General features: G+C 40.6%; 1 protein-coding gene and 1 pseudogene across 1 annotated transcript in view; both read right to left on the bottom strand.

The window, feature by feature from the left end:
* MYO3B (myosin IIIB) overlaps nt 1-26068 on the bottom strand; it is a 389700-nt gene that overhangs the window by 268361 nt on the left and 95271 nt on the right. The window contains exon 7 of the mRNA XM_054562662.1: nt 11051-11116. Coding sequence (XP_054418637.1) covers nt 11051-11116 — 66 coding nt within the window. The remainder of the gene's footprint in view (nt 1-11050; nt 11117-26068) is intronic.
* Nucleotides 3695-3849, bottom strand: LOC129061858 (60S ribosomal protein L39-like; annotated as a pseudogene).

Raw genomic sequence — 26068 nt, 5'->3', positions numbered from 1 at the left:
ACTTTATGGTGTAACACTAACACTTGGCATGTGGTACTGCTGTACCATATTCAAAGTATTTTTACATTTGATCCTCACTGGTAGATAGGTGGACATTGCTCTCCTCACCCATAGCTTAGGAAGTGGAGGTTTGGAAAAATCAAATGACTTAAGGCGATGTGTGTTTCAAGTCGTGGACTGCAATAATTTCCTAGGGCTGCCGTAAGCAAAGTGTCACAAACAATGGCTTCTTAAACAACAGATATTTATTGCCCTTAGTTCTGGAGGCTAGAAGTCTGAGATTCAAATTTAAGACTGGCCGGTCTGCCCTGACTGGTATGGCTCAGTGGGCTGGGCATCATTCTGCAAACCGAAAGGTCATTGATTAGATTTCTAGTCAGGCCACATGCCTGGGTTGCGGGCCAGGTCCCTAGTTGCTGGCATGTGAGAGGCAACCAAATGACGTTTCTCTCACACGCCAGTATTTCTCTCCATCTCTCTCTCTCTCATTTCCCCTCTCTCTAAAATAAATAAATAAATACAATCTTAGAAAAAAAAAGATTGGTAGATCTCTGCTCCCTCTGTAGATGCTGGGGAAGGATGTATTCCAGGCTTCTCTTGTAGTTCCTGGTAATTCTTGGTTTGTGGCAGCCTAAGTCCAATCTTCACATGATGTTCTCTGTATGTGTGTCTATGGCCAAATTTCCCCCTTTAATAAAGACACCAGTCCTCATCTTAAATAATTACATCTCCAATGGCCCTATTTCCAAATAAGGTCACATTCTGAGATACTGAGGCTTAGAACTTCAACATGTGAGGTTGCAGGGGACACAATTCAACCTATAACACGGAGTGGTCAATGCCAGGCTTTCTGTGTCTGTGTGAGGAGCACTGCTTGCACCTAAGGGTTTAAGCTCAGGGCTTTCCTTAAAGACAAAATTTCCCATTATTCACTAAAATATAGTCTTTTAAATAAATTTATTCTTTCAATATAACACTCAATAGTCCTTCACATAAAAAATAAAGTATGGGATTTTCCCCTCACTCATTAACCTGTTATGATAGCTATATCATGCATTTGATGACCTTAGGAAGTTCCATATTAAAATACTGGGAGTTCAGCAAAATCCACACACATGTCCAAAAGGAGAGGGAAGACCAAGAAACATTTTGATGATGATTAATGATATTTTCAATTGCTGTTATAAAATTCGAATTCATTAAACAACAACAACAACAACAACAACAACAACAACAAAAAACAGTCCTTTCCTCATTAACGCCAAAGGGCTGTGTCTGCTATTTTTATCCCTGCCAGAAACCATCAGTGGGCTGGAAGAATGTAGTACTAGTGACATGAACCTTCATTTCCATTTTTAATTAAAATTCTGATTGACCCAGAGCCAGATTTCCTTCTGTACCAGAGTCTTTGAAAACTCCACAGTGGAAAAACATTAGTGATCAGGGCATGGAGGAACCAGCAGGAAGCTGGGTGCTTAGCATCAAACCAGAAGAACATCTGAAGACTGAGAAGGGGTGTTGACATGGCCACCTGGACTTTACTTATTTGCTTTTACTTTGACCTTACTTTCCCATTCTCTTAGGCCACTGATCAGCCTCAGTGGGGATCATGATTGCCTCTCCTTAAGATCCACTTCTGCTGTGACTCATCACCCTAAGGGCCCTACTAGCTCTCCTTCCTGACTCTCACATCTCTGCTGATGGCATCACCACTGTGAGTTAAAATATTCATCATTATCACCCATGTTTGCTGAGTTCTCAGTCTGCATCTCACTTAGTCTTGCAATGGTCTATAAGGTAGCATGACTGCGGACTGCTACCTGGCTGTACACTCTCCACTGCACTTAGGGATAGAGCCCTGGGACTGACCTGGCCCATGGCTGCCATTAGAAGACTATACTTCTTAGCTTCCTTTATAGATAGGTGTGGCTATGTGATTAAGTTGTAGCTAATAAATGTATGAAACTGCCAGAAAGTTTTCTTAAATTAAGGAAACTTTCATTACTCTCTGCCTCCATCTGCCTTTTGTAAGCATGTAATTGTTGGAGCTACAGCAGCCATCCTGGCCCATGAGGTACCCTTGGGAATAGAAATCACACTAAATGGGGCAACATAAGGACAGGAACCTGGGTGGTGGCCATGTGCCTTGACAGAGCAGCAGTACATGGGTGCCCTAACTCCCAGCTCATTTTGTTTGAGAGGAAAATAAAAACCTACCTTGTCTAAGCCTTGGAATTTTCTAACAGAGAAGATCTGATCTTAATCCCAGGTGGTTATAAGTATTAGTACTCCCATTTTATTGACAAGGAAACTGAGACTCAGAAAAGTTAACTGACTTGCTTGAGGTCAAAAATCTAAGTGGTGGTGCTAGAATACAGCCTGACTACAGATCCTGTGCTCTTAATTTTTCCAACATATAGTCTCTGAATAGACCTTTTCCTGTGCTGAAAACGCCGGAGTCATGTCTAACACTTCCCTCTCTGTAGCACCTGTGTCCTCCCATAGTTAGTTGCCAAGCAGTGTAGATTCTGCCTTCCAGGGTCCTGGCAACCATTTCCCATCCCAGTGCTCCTTCCCCAAGGAGAAGCCTGGGGCAGGCTGACAGCAGACAGAGGCACTGGGCCTGCAGAAGCTATTCCTCCTAAAGATGATTCTCTCAGGCTGAGTTTGAGGGGCCATTGTGTGGCTATTAGGAAGGAGTGAGTGAGAGTGTGTGTGTGTGTGTGTGTGTGTGTGTGTGTGGTCTGAGCTGTGAAAATTAGTGAGTAGTGTGAGTCTAAATAAAGAGAAGGTGGATAGCCGATTGAATTATTCCAGTGGTGTCATGGATGGGAAAGTCATTGACACATCTTTTTTTTTTTCCTGAACAAAAGGTCTCATGTGTTTATTACTAAACCTACAAGAACCATAGAAATGTGGATGAAAAAGGGGACACATACTAAACCTGTCAAACTCAGAGCAGGCCTGCATGGCGGCCTTACAAACTCAGAGACCAAAAGTAACACCCCATAGGATGGCCTCAAATTAAAGCTTCCTAACTAAAAGCAGGTCATGGAGGGTAGTCATGTCCCAGGCCGGTATCTTCCTGGACAAAAGTCATCCTTTACCTTAACTGAGCCTGTCTAGTGTCTTTTTGCAACGATAGTAACATACCTTTGGAATGTCAGGGTAATTTCCTTTTTCCAGACCCTTCACAATCGCTGCACCAGAGCTTAAGACCACAGAAAATAACAGATTGTTATTTTCATCATGTTAATTGTCAACTGTTAACTATCTTATGTCCACCAATGTAAAAGAAGTACATGTCTATCCATTTTCCTTGTTGTCTAATCTCAGAGATTCTGCCCCCTCCTTACACTTTGCTTAATCTACCACCAATGGATTTCATGTAACCTCCTTGAGTCTCCTCTTTTGACTGTAATATATAAAATAGGAGCAAAGCTGCCATTCTCTAGAGCATATTCTCAATCCATTAAGATTTTGCTTCTCAGCAAGTGTCATCAGTTTGGCTCAAGTAAACTTACAAAAATTCTTACAGGTTTGGACATTCTTACATCAACAGAAAGAGAAAAATAATTTTCCCAATAAAACATGACCAACTGTCCAGATAGTGGTGATGTTTTTAGCTTGATATGATAAGATGCTAGTGACCTTGATAGAGCATATATATGTTTGTCATTTCATGTGTGATTCCTTATAGACCAAGCTTGGTACTTCCATAATGTCTCCTCTTGGAGTTTTCATGATGTTATCATGAATTTTCATCTAAATCTACTGGGGAATGGGACAATCCTGCATTTGTTTCTTGGCCAGGAATCATTTGATCCTGAATGTCTTATGAGAAGACATAGCAAGGAACTGAGTCAAATGCACACACCATGATGACAGAGAAAAGAAGAGAGATCTGGTGACACTTTTAAAAAGCATTTTATTTCAGAATGGTGGTATGGGCCAAATACAAAGGGTAATAAAAATCATAACTACTACTGGCTGAGCACGAATGCAGAAGCAAGTCTTCTGGGGTTCAAATCCCAGCTCCACTGTTTGCCATGGACAGTTGGCTAGTTATTAATAAGGGAAGGAGGAAAATGGAATCAGACATTAAGCCTAACAAACTAGGGAGCTGAATCAGACATTAAGCCTGATTTACTCGGAAGTTGCAGCATTCACAAGCTCCCCAGGGGACTGGCACATCTTCTGTTGAAGGGACTTAATCCCCAAACAATCCCTCAGCAGGAAGGAAGAATCCCCTGGGGTACAAGCCCTGGACCATGGGGGAGGAATAAACAGTAAAGGAGAAATTCCTTTGCTAGGTGCATGCACAGCAGAAACCAAGATGGTGCAGGGGAGGCAAGTGCATGTGCAGTAGAAAGCAGATGACAAGGCAAAATTTTGAGGCATGTGCAGTAGGAGCCAAACGGGTCACACGAAGTGGCAGAGTCTAGCCTGAAAAACCTAGAGAAAGACTAGATTGGAACGGGGTGGGGAGGACCCAGCACAAGCCTGTGAAGAGCCAGGAAAGAGACTGGTTAGTTTAAAAGAAAGCGTGCTCTTTCCCAGGCCCAAGGTAATATAATCAAAACTTAACAAAGTTAAGTCTTGCTAGAATGCCTTCATTCACTCATTCATGGAGCGCTCTCTCTCCCTCACTGCTGTGTAGGCCTAGCAGCCACATGAGCCCAAGAGCAGTGCCAGCCACGACCAGAGTGCCATTGGGCCTTGGCAGCCGATGTGCAGTTGGGGAAATGAGACACAGGGAAGTTCTGCCTCTCTGGGGCTTGGTCCTCCCGCGCTTGGTGAGGACAAGTATGGGCTTTGTGGCCCCAGAGGCTGGACTTCCCCACAGCAAAAGGGAGTTTAGCCATCTGGTTGTGGGATGAGACACTGGACACCTGGGGATAGTCTTTATTTTTGCTCCAATAAATCTTACCACTACACCTCATCTTCCTTTGCGTGGGTCCCCAAAATGCTTTCCTCATAACTCCATGGAAGAACCTTATTTCTACCTGCAACACTACCATTTATTAGCTGAGGTCTTTGGACCTTTGGCCTCTTTCTACCTCAATTTCTGTAAAATGGAGATAATATTAGAACTATCTTATAAGATTATAGGATTAACTGAATTACACGACATGTAGAGAACAGAGCCTGGCATGAGTAAGAGTTACATATGTTAGTTATTATTTGCCAGGTTCTACATACACATTGCACACTTTAGTCTTTACAGGAACTCTGTGAGGAAGTAGTCTCAGTGCCAATTTGACAAATGAGGACCTAGGGTCAGAGAAGTTAAATGTCTCTCCCAGGGCTGCACAGCTAGTAGGTGACACAGCTGGATGCACATACCACTTTCCACAACTGCCTCTTCCTGATGATGAGCCGGGGGGCAGTGTGGGCAGGGGCGGAGAGGGACAGGCGGTGGGCAGACATGTGAGCCACCCCCACGCCACCCCCACCCCACAGGCAGCGCAGACCTCACCATCACTTCTGCTTACTTCAACTGCAGACTCTTTTTGGTTTACATTAGGAAATTCAAGTATGATTTTTTTTTTTAAAAAAGAAGAAAAGCCAGCATGGGGTAGATGTTGCAGAATATCATTTAGACACATCCTACTTAAAAGTCACCTCATGTAAGGTGCCACAAGCACTTATGTGGAATCTATGACATATGCCACAGATCTAGTTTCTCACAAGAGCTAAATCCAGCATTTGCTGGGAAATAAAAAGGATATGCTGACTAGAGTCTGGATTACCCACCTTTCTATGCCTCTTGCTTATGTTGGGTGAGGCTAAAACCTTCATTGCCACGGTTTCTAGGATGACAGCGTATTGCAGGCTTTTGTGGACAACTGCACTGTGTTTCAAACTTCAAGTCTCCCTGAGCCACATCTTGGTTTACACCAAGAGAAAATCAGATTTTATTGGCTGAGTTTATAAGTAGGGTATAAGTCAGATCAAATTGGGCCTTGGTGCCTTTAGATGATCTATTAGGTAACCTAAATCAGATGCTCTTCAGGGAGATATAACCTTGAAGCTTTATTTGATCTCGTGTAGGGGGAAAAGTACCAATTTTTCAAAATAAGAAAAAAAATTGGGTTGTCTTTATAGTATATTGATCAATACATATTGAGGGCAGAGAAAAATTTGGGGGCTTTTTAATTAGAGTTTTTATTTTTTGGTTTCTCCATGAGTTTTTATTAATTCACTAATTCCCTGTAACTCAAGAGATGCTAATTAATTCAAGAAGCCATAATAGCTAATCACTGGCTAAATAAATCTAAAATGGAGACAGTCTGTCATTGGAGATACCACTGCTCATTTTAATTAAAATGACCAATTTGTAAAGTTATGTAAATAAAGGTTATTGCATCCTTCTAATCCAGGAAGTATTAACCCTTTGTGTGGCCACTTGAGAATCCAACAGGATTTAAAAAAACAAAAATATTTGTAAAACTTAAGCACAAGTTAGAATATTTATCATTCCAAGTGTGTTGTTCGTTGACATCCCAGAGCCATGTTGGATTAAGCTGCTTTGAAACACAAAATGGAGAAGGGCGAAGAGCTGGCGATTGCTGCCTTGAACGGGATATAATCAACGTCAAGGACATCCATCCCCAAATGACTATCTTTATAAATATTCAGGCCTAAAAAAAAAAAGGCAAATGTTCCAGGTCTGATTTTCAATTTTTAAGGAATAAATTTATGCAAATATCCATTAGTTTTAGTAGTTTGGTAGCTCAGAGTGATCTCCCCTTGTTAACATTCAGTGCAACTGCTTGTAGCTATTTGAATGTCATTTGGATGGATAGGAAAGGCTACCTCCATATTTCATGAATAAATAGCAGGGCTTGGCCGCAGTGCTCATGCTGGAAAATAGCCACACCTGCACACTTAGTCAGTCAAGCCAGCCAACCCAGGAAAGCACAATATGTGGGCAACCATATAATTCAAGTCATCAGTGAGTCCAAAGCTGAGCAGCCACAGTGCCCTTGAGGGCTTTGACCTTGACTAAGAGAAATCCATCTTTATTGTCTCACTAATCAGCTCAAGAGCCATTAATGATGAAGCCCTAAATCTTATTCCTAATAAAACCCCAAAAGTTTTAGAGGCAAAATGAAAAAGCGTAATTCACAGATACCTTCTGACCAGTGGTTGGTAAGTTTTTCTGTAGTTTAGTCCAAAGATCTGAAATTAGTTTGAATTTACAAAAAGAAGTGACATCTATTAAAAGGGAGGTGAATTTGGCAAAGGAAAATTGTTATCTTACAGAGAGGCTACTTCTGAGTGGAGCCTCCTGGCAAAACAGAAGTCTGGCTGGGACTTGAACCAGATAAACTTGTCATGTAAATAGCTTTAGCCACAGGGGAAAGGGCTGATAATGAAATTGCCACAAAGCCAACCACACATTACAGAAGTGACAAAAAACATTGGGCAGGGTCTTAGCATATGGATAAAAAGCACTGCAAAATTTCTGTGAGCATCACATTTAATTTATCATAGCTGAGCTGTCAGGAGGCATGCTTTGACAAATGCATAACTAACACATATAAATGAGTCAATTATTACTAAGGACCAAAGGTTCAGAACCAAACAGGCTAATGTTTCTTTACTTCTTTTTTTCTTAACCCCCAAATGGGTTTACTAATAGGATTTCATACCTTCTTAAAATCTCTCCTGTCTTCAAATTAAGAAGGTTTGGAAACAAATCTGAAAGCTACATCTCGGCTCTCATGTCTCCCCTCCCATCCTATGCAAATATATTTATTCACCTTTCTCTCTCTCTCTCTCTCTCTCTCTCTCTCTCTCACACACACGCACACACACACACACACACACACACACACACATACACACACACACACGCCACGCCCTGTCCTCTGTCAACACAGCTATAAACAGTCAGGCCAATTCTTTCAGACTACTGTTGCAATCAAGGACAAGCCATATAGGTCCTTTGGTGAGAGGTGACTATCATGAACCAAGAAAGACAGAAATCGTTGACTGACACTGTGATGGCAGTCATATTGGGACAGGATATTGAAGGTTCTAAAGCTGTTAAAGAATTTCTAGTCCTGTTTAATCTTTAGAGCAAGCCAGTTTAATACGATACACCACAGCTCAGTCTACAAGGGTAACGGAAGCAATTATCTGGATAAAACACTTTTCCTGAAATGACCAGAGAATTACCTTCCCCACCTCAGTCCCACCAATAATGAAAAGCTTATAACCTGAAGGTCTTAATCCTCCATCCTTCTTCCCAGTCCCTCCCAATATAAGCAAGGTAAGCATAAAAGCAAACCAAGGCTATCTCTTTAAATAGACATTTCTAACCCAGTGAGTGTCTCTGTTTATATTTAATTAGAGATTTGATTAAGTAGAATAAAATAGTAAAGTTAAATTACATTTGGTAGGCTGAGTAATGCAGACTAGGGTAGATAGGCTCATCTACAAAACCAAAGGATATTATTTGGGAATAGTGGGCAGATTTCTACCTAAAAATATAAAATACAATAATTAGTTTCTAATCTTAAGAGTTATAGTCCCAAAAATATGGTAAAAGGAGAATTCATGGTAGAGGAATCTAAGATGTAATGGGGAAAATAGGACTGAATGGCTGAGGTCAGGAAAGATTTTATGAATACCTATAATATATAATATTTTCACTAATACAACCAATAAAAAGATCTCATTAAATAAAGAGAAGATTGATAACATTTTTTCATATCTTAAATTAGTAATAAAGCACACAATCACTAAATTTCTATTTACTTTCCTTGGTGCATTAGAATCTTTTCACACTTCCTCCCCAGCAGTTTCAACAATTGTCTGTGTTTAGTCCTCCATTCCAAGATCAAGACCTGTCTAAATCTAAAGCAACTCAGAATGAATGCATCTGGGATTCTCAGAGTTAGGGAAATCATAAGCAGATTTAAGTGGGCACATAATAGGATTTTCCACAAAGAAAAATCATTTGTTGGGAGGGATTTCTATACTATGTTTAACCCTGGAAGTCCCAACCCATCATCAATTATGTACCTTTACTCCCAAATCCATCCAAGCAATACAATGCTTGGCTTAACATAAGCATACTCTTGAAAAAGAAGCCAAGCTTTGGTGAGTCAAGTCACATTTTAAAGGCATCACGAGAGCTTGGTATAAGAACACATATTGTGAATATGTAATGGGTTTTTCTAGGCCAACAGTTTAGAGAAGGTCAATCAAGGGCATCTGTGTGTAGCAATGGAGTAAAAAGGAAAACTCTGGATCCAGCCTAAGCTAGCAAAATCACTGAAACCTTAGCCATCACATTTCTCTCCCTGGGCTGATCTGAAATGCGTTCCCAGCCGCCAAGCTCCCTCCACTTCCTCCTTCAGTTCTCAAGTCTCAGGAGGTAGCTCTTTCTCTTCTTCTTTATGAGCATCATCCCTCCTGCTATATCTGTTGTTTCTCTCCACAATGCCCAACATTACCACCTTTGACTTGTGACTACTGCATTCTGCAGTCACTACAGGAATATCAGAATAGGGACAGAAGTGGGGAGGCAATGTCCTTCACCCCTGGCCTTGAACTTTATGGCCATATTTTAACATGGCCTTGCTTGGTAGAGTTCTTGGAGTTTCTTGCTGCTCTTCTCTCCTGAGGAAGATGACACAAATCCAGGAAGGACTGAACAAGGGACTCTGAATTATGTTATGTTTGAAACGAAAGTGAAATGCTTTAGATTACACAAAACCCTTGGGGCCAAATATGTTTTGGAATTCAGAATTTTATCAAATTTTAGAATAGTAAACCAGTGCATTTACTGTATGTTACATAACATTCCCAGCAGGAACTGGGGCAGCACACTGTAATCCAACACATTAATATATCTGCAGTGATTCACATGAATATTCACACTGAGTGAGATAAATAACAACTATAAATAAACCCACTTCAGTTTAGGTCATGTGTTGCCACCAAATCAGTTTATATAAGGTCAGGGCTTGCAGCTAAATGACTCAAGTACAAAAAAAGCTTCATTTTTCAGAACTCTTTGGAGTTTGGTACTGGGGATAAGGGACTGCTGATCTGTATTGTGGCCGATCTGTATTGTGGAAGATGATCAAGAGACCCAGTTTGCTTCACTGCCCCCTGCGTTTGTGGAAGCACATGTTAGAGAAATGTGTGTTGATCCTTCCCTACTAACTGTTTTCCAGCATTTTGATCACTTCTTTTCTCCTCCCATGACCTCTGAACACCTTGTTTGACGCGCTAGACGCTGAGGGCATCTTTTCTCTGCTTCTCTGCCTGGATATGACTTGTAATGCCTGGTCTAAATTCTTGCCCTCACAGTTCACCAGGCCCCTGGCTCAGGGTCGCACAGTCCTCCCCAGCATACTGAGCATTTTCCCCAGACTTGGGACCAGTGTAGTCCTCTGCCAGGGGACCATCCAAAAGCCCACATTCCCAGCACTGAGTCATCCCCAGTTGGTGGTGTTGGTTTTGCTCCTGTGTTAGTCGTATTCAACTTTGCCTACTTCTTAGGACCACAGCTCCCACCAGATATATCACCCATCAGCTGGGTTTTCATCTTGTTCTGCACACCTCAAGCTCTGGCTGGGACTCTTCACCTTGGTGCCTCAGGCCTGAGATCCTACTTTGTCCCCTCAATCACCTTGGGAACTACACCCCTGCTCCCACAGCACAGGTCCTGGAGCAAAGTCCAGCTTCCATGCTGCGAAACCTCTGATGAAAGTTGTCACCTTCTGTCTCCTCCCTGGCCCACCATGGCCATCAGATTTGTCAATATTTGTGCTAGGACAGAGTAGATTCTCAGATAAATGTGACCCATGTGATAAGGTAGATAATTATAGCTAAGAGTCACATGGAATTCTTTGTTTTTCAGATCCTACAGAGGCATCTTCTGTCATTTACTGGAACAAATTCTGTGTAATAATGTGCTAGAAGGTCTAACAACTTTTAGCACCAAGTAAATTACACAGCTTAGATTTCTCCAGTCCCTGTTCAAGGCTTTGCTGGATAAGCAATTTTCAGTGGAAGAAATACTCACTGTGAAATAAAGTGGTTGAATTCCTCACACCATTTTTCCGGATGAAGTAAAGTAGGTGGAGGATTTCTGAAAAACAAAAGTAATTTTTTTCTTACAAAAAAGAAGTGTTCAGTTAAAGACAAAAATCTCAACTTGTCTACTGATATCATTCTAAATAGATCTGGTAAAATATACTCTGTTTCTTCCTGGGTGAGAATCATTAATTTGTGATAAATTATAAAGTGTCAACCCATATTAATTTAGTCCTTCATTTCCATTGATTCAGGGTCTTCTATGTCCATAGAAGGGCCTTGGGCGGGGGGGAGGGGGTGGAGGTTACACAGATCAGGAACCTTCCTCAGGGGGCAGACACTCTAATGAGGGGCAAGATAAACACATGGCTACTCAAATTGAGAGCTGAGTATTATTAGTGCCATAAGAAAGCTATTAGCCTAGTACTAGGGGCTTTAGAGAAACAGATTTTTAATTTTGCAGGATTTTCAGATCACAACGCTACCATTTGAATGAATTACGTGATACATTTTAAGTATAATCATAAATTAATCAGTCACAATTTAAACTATTTCCCATAAGTCAACTTTTGCAATAAGCCCTGGAGAAAGCAAAACAGCTAAGACAATGTTCTAGACCCCGAGATGTCTTGTAATAGGGAGGAGGACAGATGTCTAACATAAGTAGTTACTGGACGTCCAAGAGAACTAAAGAAGTGCAGACAGACTCTGGTAACCAGACCACTTCCTGAAGAGAAGGCGGGGAAAAGGGGGAGGGAAGGGCCCTGAAATTGACTGAATATCACCCAGAGGCATTCAATTTTAATAGAGAAGTGGCATTATCTCTGAGGGGGAACTAAGTTCTGCCAACCTAAAATATGCCTTTTGGGATATTGATTTTAAGTTGTTATTAAGAAACAAAAGACTCAGAAAGAACCCTTGACTCCCCGCCTTTATCTGCCTAAAGAAATTCAGACTGAACAATCTGCTGAAAGGAAGGGAGCATCACCCTGACATCAAAGCAGAAACTCAATGAGACAGACAGGGAGGAATCTAGCAAAGCTTGTTTGTTGAACTTCCCTCTGTGCCCAACTATTTCTGGGTGGCCCAACAAAAATTTGCTTACCACGTGTTTGCTCCTTCTCATCCACCCTAAGTTACCTGCTTTCTCTTTAAAACCCCAGACCCCTTCCTTATTCTCCTTTGTCAAGAACTGGCATATAAACCTCAACTACGCAATGCCTCCTTGGGTCTTATATTCTTATGGCACCTCCACATGTACATCCATAATAAACTTTGGACATTTTCTTTTCTTACTGTGTCTCTGTTAATGTGATTATTAGCCCAGCTAGGAGAACTTAAAAGGTGAGAGGAAAGTTTTTCTTTTTTCTTTTTCTTTGTACCCCTACGCTTTTAATTGGTAAGGTTTTTTTTCTAGCCATAAATGAAAATAGGGATTTGTGGGCAAGTGAAGTTCAGGAAATGAAGACGGTACATTTCTATACACCTGAATTATGACGGTAACTTTTAAACCCATTATATGTGATTTTTGTTTTCACCTGAGTTCTAGCTGCTTCCTAAAGCCATCAATTGCTCGTTTAAATAGGTAGAAAAATGAGAGCAGTAGGAATAACCAGAAATAAAAACTCTATCAGGTAACATGATTGCAAGTTGCCTCTCAATAACCATTCTCTTCCCATTTCTTATCAGATCACTTTTATTCTGGCATAATGCTGCCATATAAAAACTACATTTTCCTGACTTCCTTGAAACTAGATACAGCCATGTGACTGAGTTCTGGGCAATGATATATAAGTAGAAATGTTCTATGGTGTTTCCGTCTTCTTAAAAGAAAAGATACATGCCATATCTCTTCTTCCGCCTTTCTGCTTCCTGGAGTATGGATGTGATGGCTGGAGCTTGAGCAGCCATTTTGGACATGAGGTTAACTTGAAAATGAAAGCTATGAGCCAAGGATAGCAAAGAATATATATATAGGAAACTGGATTCCTGTTGACACTGCAAAGCTGCCACAGCAGCTCCAGACTGCTTCTCCCAGTCTTCCTTAAAGAAGAGAGAGATAAATTTCCATCTTCTTTAATCCACTCTTACATGCAATTAATCATAATTGAGCCAAAAATATTTCAGAGCATTATCCTATCACGTAGAACAATTTGGTAAGTGATATAATAGAAGCACAAGCACAAAGTTATGTGGGAGCAGAACTAACAGGAGAATTTATCCAATGGGAAAAGACTTTATAAAGAAGATAAACTTGAGATGACCCCTAAAGATTAGGTTGGATTTTTCAAGATAAAGAATGAGAGAGAAGCCATTACAGGCTTAGAAAACACGTATCAAGTCATAGAAGTATAGAAAAAAGTCTGGTAGATCAAAGATTACGAGTAGTTTGGGGGGCTAGTCTGTATGAATCCTTTGAGTCTGGAGAGAGAGCAGGGGGCAAGGATGAGATGGGAAGGAAAAATGATAAGGGAGAAAGTACATGATTTCTCTGTTCTGCATGAGAATTTAATTATTCTTCAGATCGTCTGACTCAAAGATGCAAAGGAAAATTCTCAGTGTACTCAGCTAGAAAGAGTAGCAGTTGAAGGTTGCCCTCCATTTATTCTGGAGGCTGCCTCTTTATCTCATTCATTCTCTTCAAAAATATTTGCCTTCATCTTTACCTAGAATTTTTTAAAATAAAAACAGTATGAGCTTATATCTTCGGCCTGAACCCTAGTTTTGTTGAGGCTGTACACCCATGCCCTCCCAGCTCACCTCGACAGGCATCCACGTGGGAACTCTCAGTGAATAAACTGTCCAAGGTCACTTCTACACCCATTCCAGGACTTGAACTTTCCTTGCTCTTCTCAGGTTTTCTGCTCATTCTGTTCTCACCAAGGCCAGTTCCACAAAGAAGAATTACTTACGCAATTTCCTGTCTAATAGGCTGAATTCCTACCCAAAGCACTTAACCATGACCAAGAGTCACTCATAGACAGACTTGATTAAAACAATCCTAGTAGGCTTGACATTGGCCAGCTGAGAATGAAGGGACAGCTCTCTGCCACAATTAGAGAATGACCTGGCAAGGATCCACTGGAGAACTTGATGGCCAGTGTCCACTCTCGTGTAGAGAACACTGTAGCTTCCTGCTTCCAGGAGCTGTGGGTGGGGGCTACCGTTGATGTGCTGGCCTGAACCTCTGCAGCAGGGCACAGAGGAGAACAATAGCAAATCACCACTCACCCAGACCACTACCAATCCCTGAGGGCTTCGCATGAAACCTACGCAAGGAAACATTTTTGAAGCTTGGCATTACAGGAATTTGGGGAATTTTCTTTCAGTGATTCCAGAGAGATGGGAACAGAGGGAGAGAAACATCAATCAGTTGCCTCCGGCACATGCCCCAACCGGGTACCGAACCAGGAATTGAACTGGTGATTTTTTGGTTGGCCGGATGATGCCCAACCAACTGAGCCACACTAGTCAGGGCAGGAATTTGGTTTTTAGAGAAGTTCATTTGACTCTGTAGATGCCTCACCTTTCCTGGAGTCCATCTATCATACCTTTGTTCCGTAAATTGAGATCTTTGAGAATTTGAAGGCTTTAGATTACATTGTTTCCACTGGCAATATAAATTCTAGTTCTCTCACCATCCAGGAAAACCACCAAATAGTAACAATGGTACATTTTGTCTTCTCTCAAAACTACAGATACAAGCTGCAACCCTGCCCAGAGGATCTCTCTCTAAACGGAGGTGAGATGCTTCATAATGAGTATGATGGGAAAGTCAATGCATAGCTGTGATTCAGAGACAGGCAGGCATTGCTCGCTTATGTGTATGGATGCTGAGAGCCTACGGGATGTATGAATGATGGGTGGCTGGAAGTCCTACTAATCTGAATAACCAGCTTTCAACATACCAAGGCAATGTAGAAAAGAGACTAGTCAGTGAAGAAAAATGACTATATCAGATTTGAGTTTTGCCTGCCTGAATTTTATTCCTGTGCTTTGGACCTCAAATTCAATTTGTATAAAGATTCCCTGCACACAGTTAACATTCGAGCTAGATGAGGCTGGACGCACGGGCTAATGGTGAAGGGAGCCAGCGTAATATATGCCCATTATCGATATCATGATCCTAGGTCCAGCAAACATGAGGGAGATAAAGGTAGCCTTCTTCCCCTCAAATGTTTGTGAAACAAAATGATTTGCTGAACAAACTGAATTCATTTTAGTTCCTGAAAGAGAGAAGTAGATGATTGGACCAAGGTGGGCGCCTGGCCTCAGGAAAGCCGATCCTAATTTAATTTTGTGACTACAGCATGACTGAAAATAAGTTGGTCAATCTGATTCTCTTTAGAAAGTTTTTTTCCACTTTGAACTGAAGCTCCCCAGACCCCTTGCCCCCGAGAGAACAGGCAGTTTAGTAATGTGAGCCGAAACTGAGAGATCCATGATGACAACGCAGACAGGAGAGGCCACAGAGCAGTGTGCAAGCTGAAATTTTAAGAAGCAGAAGTTATGAGCAGGCAGAAAACCAGGGAACAAAGAGAAAATAAGCCAGGTGGATTGGAAAGGAAGAAATGTGTCACAAGGCACTGAGATCCTGTGACGGGACACTATATAGGTTATTCAACTCTTCCTTTTAAGAGAACTTCCTGTCTAGTGCACCTAGAATGCCACTGGCCCCAGCATTCTGTCTAAGGCCTCTGCTCCTGGTGGTCCACACATTCACTAAGGGCTCACTGTATGTCGAAGCCTTCCTAAGTTGTATCTCCTCCTCAATTTCTCCTCTGCGTTTTGGCAGGGATATCTAACTAGTTACTAGATGTTCTGTTTTGATTTCCCAGGAGCACTTTAAAGTCAGCATGTTCAAAACTAAACTAATCTTCCTCCACTCAAGCTGCATCCACCTGGCTGTTGAAGTCAGAAACTTGGGTTCTACCCTCTCCCTTAACCCCATATCCAACTGGAGAAGGCAGAATAATGGATCCTCCAAAGAAGTCCTCATTCCAATGCCCAGAACCTAAGCACATGCTGCCTTCCATGGCACAGGAGATGTGGCTGATGTGATTGAAGTTAAGGCCCTGGAGATGGAGGATTGCCTTGGATTGTCTGGATGAACTCAATTTAAATGGCAGAAGAGAGGGGCTGGAAGAAAGAAAGGAGAGGTAGGGGGGATTCAACATATAACAGGGACTCTACCCACCTCTGCTGGAAGGCAGGGAATGGGAGCCAAAGGGTGCAGGTGGCCTCTGGAAGATGGGAATGGGCTTCGGCTCATACCCAGCAAGGAAATGGGGATCTCAGTTCTACAAATGCAAGGAAGTAAAGTCTACGAATAACTTGAATAAAAATTCTCCCTAGAGCCTCCAGAAAGGGACACAGCCCTGCTGACACCCTGATTTTAGCCCACTGAAGACCATGTCAGATTTCTAACCTACAGAACTGTTTAATAATAAATCTGTGCTGCTTTAAAATGCTAAGTTTCTGGTAATTTGTTACAACAGCAATAGAAAATGAATATACCAATCAAGCACCAAGTCCTATGGATTCTATTTTGTAAGTTCATTTCTCATCTCCCCATTCCCTCTTTTATGTTCTAGTTAGTTCACTTAACATCTCATATCCAGATTTTCCCAGTAGCCTCCTTATTTTATTCCCTCTATCTAGCTACATCTGTCTTTAATCTATCTCGCACCTGGCAGCTAGAATTTCTTCAAAACATACAAATCTGATATTGTTATTTCCATGCTTAAAATTCTTCAGTGACAGAATGATAAAATCTCAATCCTGTTACAGGAAATACAAATGGCCTTGCCTGTGTAGCTACCTGATCCCATCTCAAACCACTTCCCCATGCTCACCCAAAGCTACAGTACTGTACTGCACAGTATTTATCGCTCCTAAAGCAGGTCCTGTTCTCTCATGCCCCAGGACCTTTGGACATGCTCTACCTTCAGTTTAGAGTACTCTCCTCAATTAGTCTACCTGGCAGGCTTCTATTCATGCTTCATGTGTAACTTTAGCACTGAGCATAGCAGCACTTAGCAAAGTTTGCTGAATGACTACATGAATGAATGCATGCAAACACATATATATTTTAAGTAAGCCAAGAAATAATACCAGGATGAACTAAGACTTGGTCCCCAAAGTAGTATAAAATTAAACTATGGAACAGCTCCTTTGAATATGAGCAAATTATGACTAAATTATACATAGCACCAGGGTTTGAGGAGCAAAGGAGTCCCCTTAGGTGGTGACTCAAGTTGAGTTTGACAATATAAAGCCTCATTCCTCTACTTTTGAAGCCCAAATGCCCCAGGTCCCTGAACATATCTGACCAAAATGAAAAGAAAAAATATGACTTTAAACCTCATAGTAGGTTGGAGATGGAAGAGGATCAATAACAATCACATATTGTGTGCGTACCACCGCTAAGATCCGCACCAAGCGCTTTACCTGTAGGTCAGTGGGATAGCACAACAGTCCTATGGACTAGGAATTATTATTCCAATTTCATAGATGGGGGAGTGGGGGAAGAGTTCAAAAGAAGACATTTTCTTAAAAACATCCAACAAAAAGTGGAAGAGTCAGGTTTTAAACGCAGGTATTTCTGTCCCCAAAGCCCATATGCCTCAGTGTTTTCTGTATTTTATCTCAGGAAGAGCCCATTACTTTGAAAGATGAATTAAAGAACATATATGCGAAAAATGACAGAAAGCCAATTAGCAAACAACACCTCCCCAAGGTGCAAAATGAAGTCCTCAAACATTAAAGTACATTCACTGAGGAGATGCTGAGTAAAGGATTTCTCAATGAGGCTCAGTTAATTAAGAAAGACTTCTGGGAAGTCGTGAATTTCAAGGTGAATCCTAAACAAAGAGGAGATAAACCAGCTGGAGAGGGGAGGAGGGTATTAGGGAAGGAGAGGGGAAATATAGAGAGGAGATATAAAGACTGAGGTATAATAATTAATGAATAATCAGTAAAGTAAAATTAAACATATGGGAGTGTGTTCAAAAGATATTCTAGCCCTAGCCAATGTGGCTCAGTTGGTTGGAGCGCTGTCCCATAAATCAAATAGTCATGGGTTCAGTTCCCAGTCAGAGCACATGCCTAAGTTGTGGGTTCGGTCCCCAGTCAGGGCATGTATGAAAGGCAACCAGTCAATGTTTCTCTCTCGTGTCTGTTTCTCTCCCTCCCTTCCTGTCTCTCTAAAATCAATATGTATGTCCTTATGTGAGGATTTAAAAAAAAAAGTATCCCATTTATTTACTCATAAAAGCAAAAAGCAAGACATTTGAGCACAATTGAGCATTCTGAGAGTATTAATCATAGCTGCCATCTGGATCACAATTCGTAGATTCATTAATGAGGTTGAACGGCGAGGTGTGTGCCTGTGTCTCTTCCCTCATTATCACCACCTAGCCATAGCCAAAATTGCTTTCCTCCCTAAGTCACTCCTTACCTACTCAAAGTTATTTTAAATTTTGAAATATTTATTTGTAATAAATGATTCCACCTCAATTTAAAAAATTCCCCACAGGAACATACAAAGCAAAAACCAAATTCCTCTTCACTACCACCCCTAATCTCAGTCTCTTGCCCATGTCCATATGACCCGTATTCTCTCAGACCTTTTTATATGCAATTAAAATATTTGTTATAAATATATAATATATGTACCATTTTTCTGGGCTATAACTATACATACTGTTTTTTATGTGTTATAAATACACTTATAAGTACAATATCCATTTCATGATATATTAGTTTTTATAATGTATTTATAGTCAAGGACAATAGAAATGAGATTATACACTATACCTAAGTGTCTCAGTACTAATTTTTTCCATTCTAAAGATCATCCCATGCCACCATGCAGCAATTCACCCACTGGTAGATATTCAGACGGTTTCTATTTTTTTCACTACGAGAAAGAAGGCTAAAATAGTTTACACATGCCATATGCCATATGTGATTTGAAACTTTTAATAGGTTCCTTAGATGGCAAACACCTCTTGTCAGTGAACATTTAGGATGCTACCATATAACTTAAATGCAGAGAAAGCAGACCCCGATGGCCTAATTTTCTTGAGCTGGCCCCCTGTGCACTTCCAGAGCAGAGGAGGAGGGGACCGCCAAATAGCCCTGCAGGGCTGTGGAGGGCGCTCTTGGGTCACTGTTCCAGAAAACACACTGTGAAGAGGAACTGTTAAGTTGTTCCTACACACATTTGTTTCACTAGTGTCAGGCTTTGAACCCCTGCTGCGGGTTCCATTCTGCCATTTGCAGGAGTCTGTTACCTGGTTCTAATGATGGATATATTTGGGTAATTACCTTGATATGTGGGGCACAGACCAAGGTCTATTCAAAACGTACATATGCTATAATTCGGCTAAAGAGGAATCACTTGGAAAAAAATTAAATAGTTGAAGGTACCTCTTTAAAATCAGAAAACAGACATGAAAGTGGCACAAATCAGAATCACAATGCTATGCAGTGCACTGTGATGTATCAGGTTGGAAAAGACATTCATACTAATTGCTAAGTCCACCATAAAGGCATCTCCTAATCAGGGTCGGTCCTTTGAAGTAGGGAAAAGGAAGAACAGGGGCAATTTGCAAGGAGGACACTAGAGGAAGGGGTGTTTGAAAGGAAGCAAATAAAAAGAAGAAAAAATATCTCTTTTCCTTTACCCTCTAAGTTCTCCATTGGAACCCCTGTAACAAAGGGCAGATTAATAGGAGAAAAGCATAAGTATTTATTTAACATAAGCTTTACATGGTATGAGAGGCTTCATAAGGAAATACAGACTGAAAGAAATGGTTAAACCTGAGTGTTTTATGATAAATTTGATGAAGAATGGAAAGTTGTGGGAAAATGTGAGCGGATAAAGAGCGTGACCTCTGTATGGTAAACTGGGGAAAGTTAGCAAGGCCTGTCCAGGCAGATTCCTCTCTGTGTCCATTGTATTGGAGATAAGGATGCTCTTTTCCTCTGGGTATTGAGAGGGTACCTCTCACAAGAGGGTTTTATGACCTGCTTCATGAGAAGGCCAAGAAGTCCTTCCTATACATGCCTTTTCTCAAAATCCTTCAGTTTGAACTACTCAGCATGCCAAGGTGTTATATCTGGAGCTATGTCCTAACTGCATCACAAAAATAAAATGAACCCAAGTCACATCTCAGCCTTGGATCACCACTGTCTAAAAAAGTGCAGGTTTTATGATTAATGCCTATGATAATTTATTCCACAGTAACTAAAGAAGTTATTAAAAGCAATGAGAAAAGCAGACATGTACTTAGATGTTAAGCTTGCTGATTCCTTTGATTCTGATTCTTAATCACTCAATTTGATCCTGTCCCTTAAATAACACCATTTGCAATGTTCAGCTATAATTATTAAAATGTAGAGTTATCCCATCACATCATATGGCTCATAATAAACCCTATTCTTAATCATTAATCATCATTAAGGGACAAGATGTTCACTTTCCCTCACCCAGCAAGAATCTGTTTCAAAGGTCATCTCAGAATCTCAAGACTACATTACAGTTCCTGTGTCAGGTGTTATTACCTCATGCCTATGCGTGAGACAGGCTGTGTCATGAAGCTTTATTAACCCTTAGCCACTACACCAACATTTCAAATGTTCACAAAATGCATGAGTCGTATTTTCTCATTCTTTCTAAAGCTCAATGAAGTACATTTCCCTCCACCATACTCTCGTTATGCAAACACACAGGACACATAAGTAACTCAGCCATGCATGCAGAGTGCAAGAGAAAGTCAAGGACAATAGAAGACTATGTCAAATAGTGATGATGGAGGGGAGAAGTGGTATGTGGCTCACTGTCTGAGCCAATGAGATCATTTGCTGACATCCGCTCTTCAATTTCCTCCTTCAACAAAAACTCAGCAACGCCATCAAATCCAACTGCCAATGTCCAATATGACAGGGAAGTAGACCTTGCCCAAGGGCTGGCTAATGACCCTTTTCCTTGGTGGGACTTTATGCACAGAGTGGAAGCCACAAGTCTATTTTTTTTTTCACACACAGTTTTAAATGCATGATTTGTTAATTCTTGATTTTAAAGAGATATGTTTGAAATAGATCATATTTTCTAAATGTTTACTTATCATTTAGGTGGGTTCTGCAGGACTGTACTCATGAAGATGGCCATTATGGTATGACTCAGCCTTTTGGAGATAGAGAACCACTCCCCAATTATGTTAGCATTTTAAGAAAAAAAATAGCTTTATATGCAATGAGATGAAAGTCACGGTGATATGGGAGGGGTCAGGGGATAGGCAACACTAAAGAGCAATATGGTAGACACACTGTGCTTTCCTGGAGCATCCATTTTTCTGGTGGTAAGTTATCGAAAATGTTTTATATAAAAACCACTGGGGCATTGGGGAGGGGGGATGACAACAGAAAGTTGGACTTCTCCCTGTCTGGGTTGTGAACTAATTAAGAAATAAAATAAAACAGTGAGTAGATTGGATCCAAAATAACACTGTCATTACTGATAGAGCTGATCTTGGAGAGTGTGGCTTTCGTCTGCAGGGAGTAGGCTTTCTAAAACTCAAAGACATACCTGGCCAGCCTTGGGTCTGGCTGATTCCCAAGAGAAAGGAGAAGGGAAAGAGCTCAGATATGCACATCCAGTGCCTTCCCAAACTTATCATCGGCATATCATTATTTCTGATCCTCTAGGATCTCTCAATTTGGGTCCAACTAGAAGACAGCAGAAACACTAGTAATGTGAACAGGAAAAATTTAATATAAAGAATTATTAACTTGTAATAGGGCATGAGAGACTGAGGAGTAAAGAGAACTCTAACAAGTACAGGAAGAGCAGATATTGGGAGCAGCTACTACCTGTAGCTGAGACAGAATGCCCATGGAAAAAACTAATTTGGAAGAGCCCCGGCCTCTAAACCCAAGGCCGAGACTCAAGGCCTCATTGGAAAGGATGTGACAATGGCTCGCAGGTGGTGAAGTTCTCTGAGGAGAGACAACAGGAAACAGGAAACCTTCTGTCAGGGTGCCTTTGCGGCTCGCTGGGAAGCTGCCCACTTGACTGCTGCTAAAACTCTCTGGAGAGTGATCACCACTGGGTGTCCCAAACACCACTGTAACCAAAGACCACAGGAACAAGAAGGAAAAAGCACTCCGAAACCAGGGAGAGGGCCCTTTCCTCGTGCAGTGGCCTTCCAGTGCCCTCTACTGACAAATCTTAACATCTGCCATATGACAAAGGAGAAATGTTTACAGAGTCCACTCTGGTATCACAAAGCAGGGCAAAGAAGGGTAGATTCGAGGCTGAAAGGTGCTACACTGAAAAATGGTGCAGGAAAGAAGTGAGTGAGAAAACACAGGGAGGCTAGGAGTGTTAGAGTGCTCTCTTTCTTTTTTAAGACAAAACACCAGATTTTAAGAAATTTCTATTTCAGGCTTGCAATAGGTAACTTCCAGCCATCATCAACTGAATGAGTCCAGTCTCCTATGACATTAGGACCACTTATGAGGTAATCAAGAGGTGACATTAGCCTTCTTCCCCACTTAAAAAAAAACCCTATTTTGTCATGGTGCATAAAATGTCCTCATTAAGATTCATTGCTTTCTATCCCAGGAGTTCCTTATTGAAATGGGAATGTTCTGAGAGGCATCCTATGGTAAACCTTTATTGGCCAAAACTTTACTTGGGATAAATGGCAGGCGAGAATAAAAACTTAGAAAAAGGGACCCAGAACAAGGACCAACGAAGGGAGGGGACCATAAACTCAGACTTAATCTCTTTGAGGTTTTCCGTTTCTGCAGTTCCAAGTTTGTGTGAGCTGAGAAAGTGAAGAGTCAGGAACCCACAATTTTCCCTTAAGCTGGACCATTTTTCTGCAGTCTAATGTGCTTTATTATTTCCGGGGTCTGAATCCTTAATTTTCTTGAGAGCTTATTATGTATAAGCACTGTGCTAAGAATTCACTCATTTAATCCTCACATACCCTCTGTGAAGCAGGTTATACAGTTCCCTTTTTAGAGACAGAGAAGTGCGGCATAGGGAAGTTCAGGCGCCAGGCATGCTGCGGCCAGGCTTTCCACACCGGCAGCCTGGTCCCAAAGGGCACAACTGCAACCACTGCACCGGCCTGCCGCCCCGTGTGGGAATCCCTCTTGATAAGTCAGATACCGCACATCTTTAAATTCTACAGAGCAATATAGGGTATATCAATGGGGGAATATGGGCCTGATTTGGTAAGTCAGTTTCCCTTCTGACATCCCGTCAACTTAAGCACAATACTCTTCGGATCACGAAGACATTAAGCAAGCACATCCAAAGAACATTGCATTTGGGATGCAGAATAATCAGCAACAGGGAGTGTGAGCTGGGAATCTATTCATCTGTTGAGTTTTACGCGTTCTCTGTCATTCAGTTCCCTCCAAAGTCACAGCTGGTAAAACCAAATGGGTCATTTTATGACAATCAGAACAACGTCACAGTTCAAGAAGCACCATTTGTCCTCTAAGGCAAAGCCATGCACCTAATTACAGCACATTGTTAATAAATTTATAATAAACAAAAAGAAATTGACTGCCATGAATGTTTTTTTCCCTAGCAAAGCAAAACCATTAAAAGGGCACATTGTGCTTCTATTCCTTATTTTATTGTTTCAATAAAGTTAGTGATATTTTCTAAACAGGAAAAATCAGGGCAGACCTCAAATGAACAGATTGTATCATCAGACCCTACCACATTGTCTCTAATGGGGGAAATTAGCAGCTGAACATCAGCACCTGTCACCATGAGCAGGCTCTGGCGCACACACCAGGTAGGAAGGCTGTGCAGCTCCTCAGAGCAATCTGAGCCTGGGCCACCAGAGACAGTGCACACATCAATGGCCACAGAAGCAGGCTCCATTTAAAATCAAGTGCATATATTAAATGCCAGGGTAGATGTAGCAGCGATTCCTAGGGAAAACTGGGCATTAATGATTGTGAGCTCTGAAGAGGTTTTATGGAGAATGTGCTAACTGCAAGAACAGAGTCACAGAGGCCTCGGCAGAGATACTGACCAGCAGGAACCACTGAAAAAATCATCCCCTTTAAAGGGCAAAAGGTACCGCTAGAGCAACGCCTCCTCTCATACCTGAGTGGTTTGAGTTATGTCTCCTTGGGCAGATTATAGCCAATTGTTTTCGCCAGCCTCAAAATCAATTGCAATCATTGCCTCTGAATTGATTATGTTGCAAGTCCTGGCAAGTTTCTGAGCAAGCTCAAGTGAGCAAGCCCCCATTTATATTTCTGGCATTGTAAGCGTGTCTTCTCTTTACAAGGGCTTTGGCTATTTTTCTACCTGGTTGCCTAGCAACCTTTTGAAGGGACAGAAATATGGGAGAGGGATGCTGGAGACATACTGATGGATGAATTTGTATTTATTTTACAGAATCCTTTTTAAAAATCAATCTGTTAAAACTTCCTGGGGTGGGGGAAAAAATGGGGAGGAAGGGATGTGTTATATTATCACAGGACTGCTACCCTTCTAGCAGGAACACACAATGCTAGCAATTTTATTTACACAAGAATATTCAGCAAATCAGGGGTTCAGGAGGTTATTACTGGTTATTGTATATTAATGAATATGAAGAATAAATACAATACTATTACATCATCAGAAACAATGCCCATTTCACTGTCTTCTCTCAAGGTCTCAGATCACGCCTGAGGAAAGCCTGCAATCTCTTTCCTTTCATCCGAGCTGTGATCAGCTTGTGGAAAATGCTGCACTCTTGTCTGCCTGGTATCTTTCCTTTCACTAAAATTTACTTCCATATAAAAGTACCCATTCCATTCACATGTTCAAATATATGTGTAAGGAATTGAGCAAAGTAGCTCCCCATAATTCTTTTAATTTCCTCTGAGTCTGGTTACTTCCCTCTTTTATTTCTTATTTTGTATGTTTAAATTTTTTTCATGATTATATTAGTTAATATTCATCTATATTATTTTTATTTTTAAAAGTTCATGACATATATTCATTTCGCTAATTCCTATAGTTTGCTTCATTAATTTTTACTTTTATTTTATTAAATCCTTTCTCCTATTTTACTTGGGATTTTTAACAAATTTTCTAATTGCTTGGGTTGTAAGCTTAATTGGTCTACTTTCATTCTTTCTTGATTATTAATATAGGTACTTATTAATATAATAAGTACCTATATAATATAATAGGTACTTATTAATATAAGTACCTAGGGCTATGAATTTGCCTCTAATCCTTGCTTTAACTATTTACCATTAATTCTAATTTTTATCATTTTTTCCATATGTTCTTCAATTTCCATTTAGATTTTCATTTAAACCTGAGATGTTAAAGATGGTTTTGTTTTTGTCATATCTAGGTTGTTGGGAAATTTTTGTTTTCTCTGTTTACTTCTAGTCTGATTGCATTGTGGTCAAAGAATATTGTTTGCACTGTTTATATTTTTTAGAGTTTAAGAACACCTTTATAGCCTTTATAGTAGGTATATATATATATTTCATATATTGTATATTTATATAATATATGTATTATAATATAGAATAAATGCATACCTATATTAAGACATTTATTAAAATACATATCAAAGCTTGTCACTCAAGGATACAGAATGTTCTATTGTAATAACCATGTATGATGTCAGATAGGTACTAGACTTATTGGGGTGATCACTTCATAAGGAATATAAATGTCCAATCGCTATGTTGTACACCTGAAACAAATACAATATTGTATGTCATCTGTAATTGGAAAATAAAATAATTTTTAAAAGAAAAAAATATAAAATGCTCCTCATTTCAAGTGCCACAAAAACTGGTACTAATGCCTATCTTTTAATACATTATGTCTGTCATGGAATGAGAAAAGTTCAAAGAACAACTTCTGCAACCAGTATATCTCTCCTTATACTTTCTGTAGTTGGTAGTTTCTGCTCTATGAGTATGATGCCATAAATAAACATACTTCTTATAT

The sequence above is a fragment of the Pteronotus mesoamericanus genome, unplaced genomic scaffold, assembly GCF_021234165.1.
Source record: "Pteronotus mesoamericanus isolate MK-2021 breed Mesoamerican mustached bat unplaced genomic scaffold, CSHL_Meso_final scaffold_651, whole genome shotgun sequence".
In the NCBI taxonomy this organism is placed as follows: Eukaryota; Metazoa; Chordata; class Mammalia; order Chiroptera; family Mormoopidae; genus Pteronotus; species Pteronotus mesoamericanus.
Note: the sequence above shows the minus strand (reverse complement) of the source record. Positions and strands in the feature narration are given on the sequence as shown.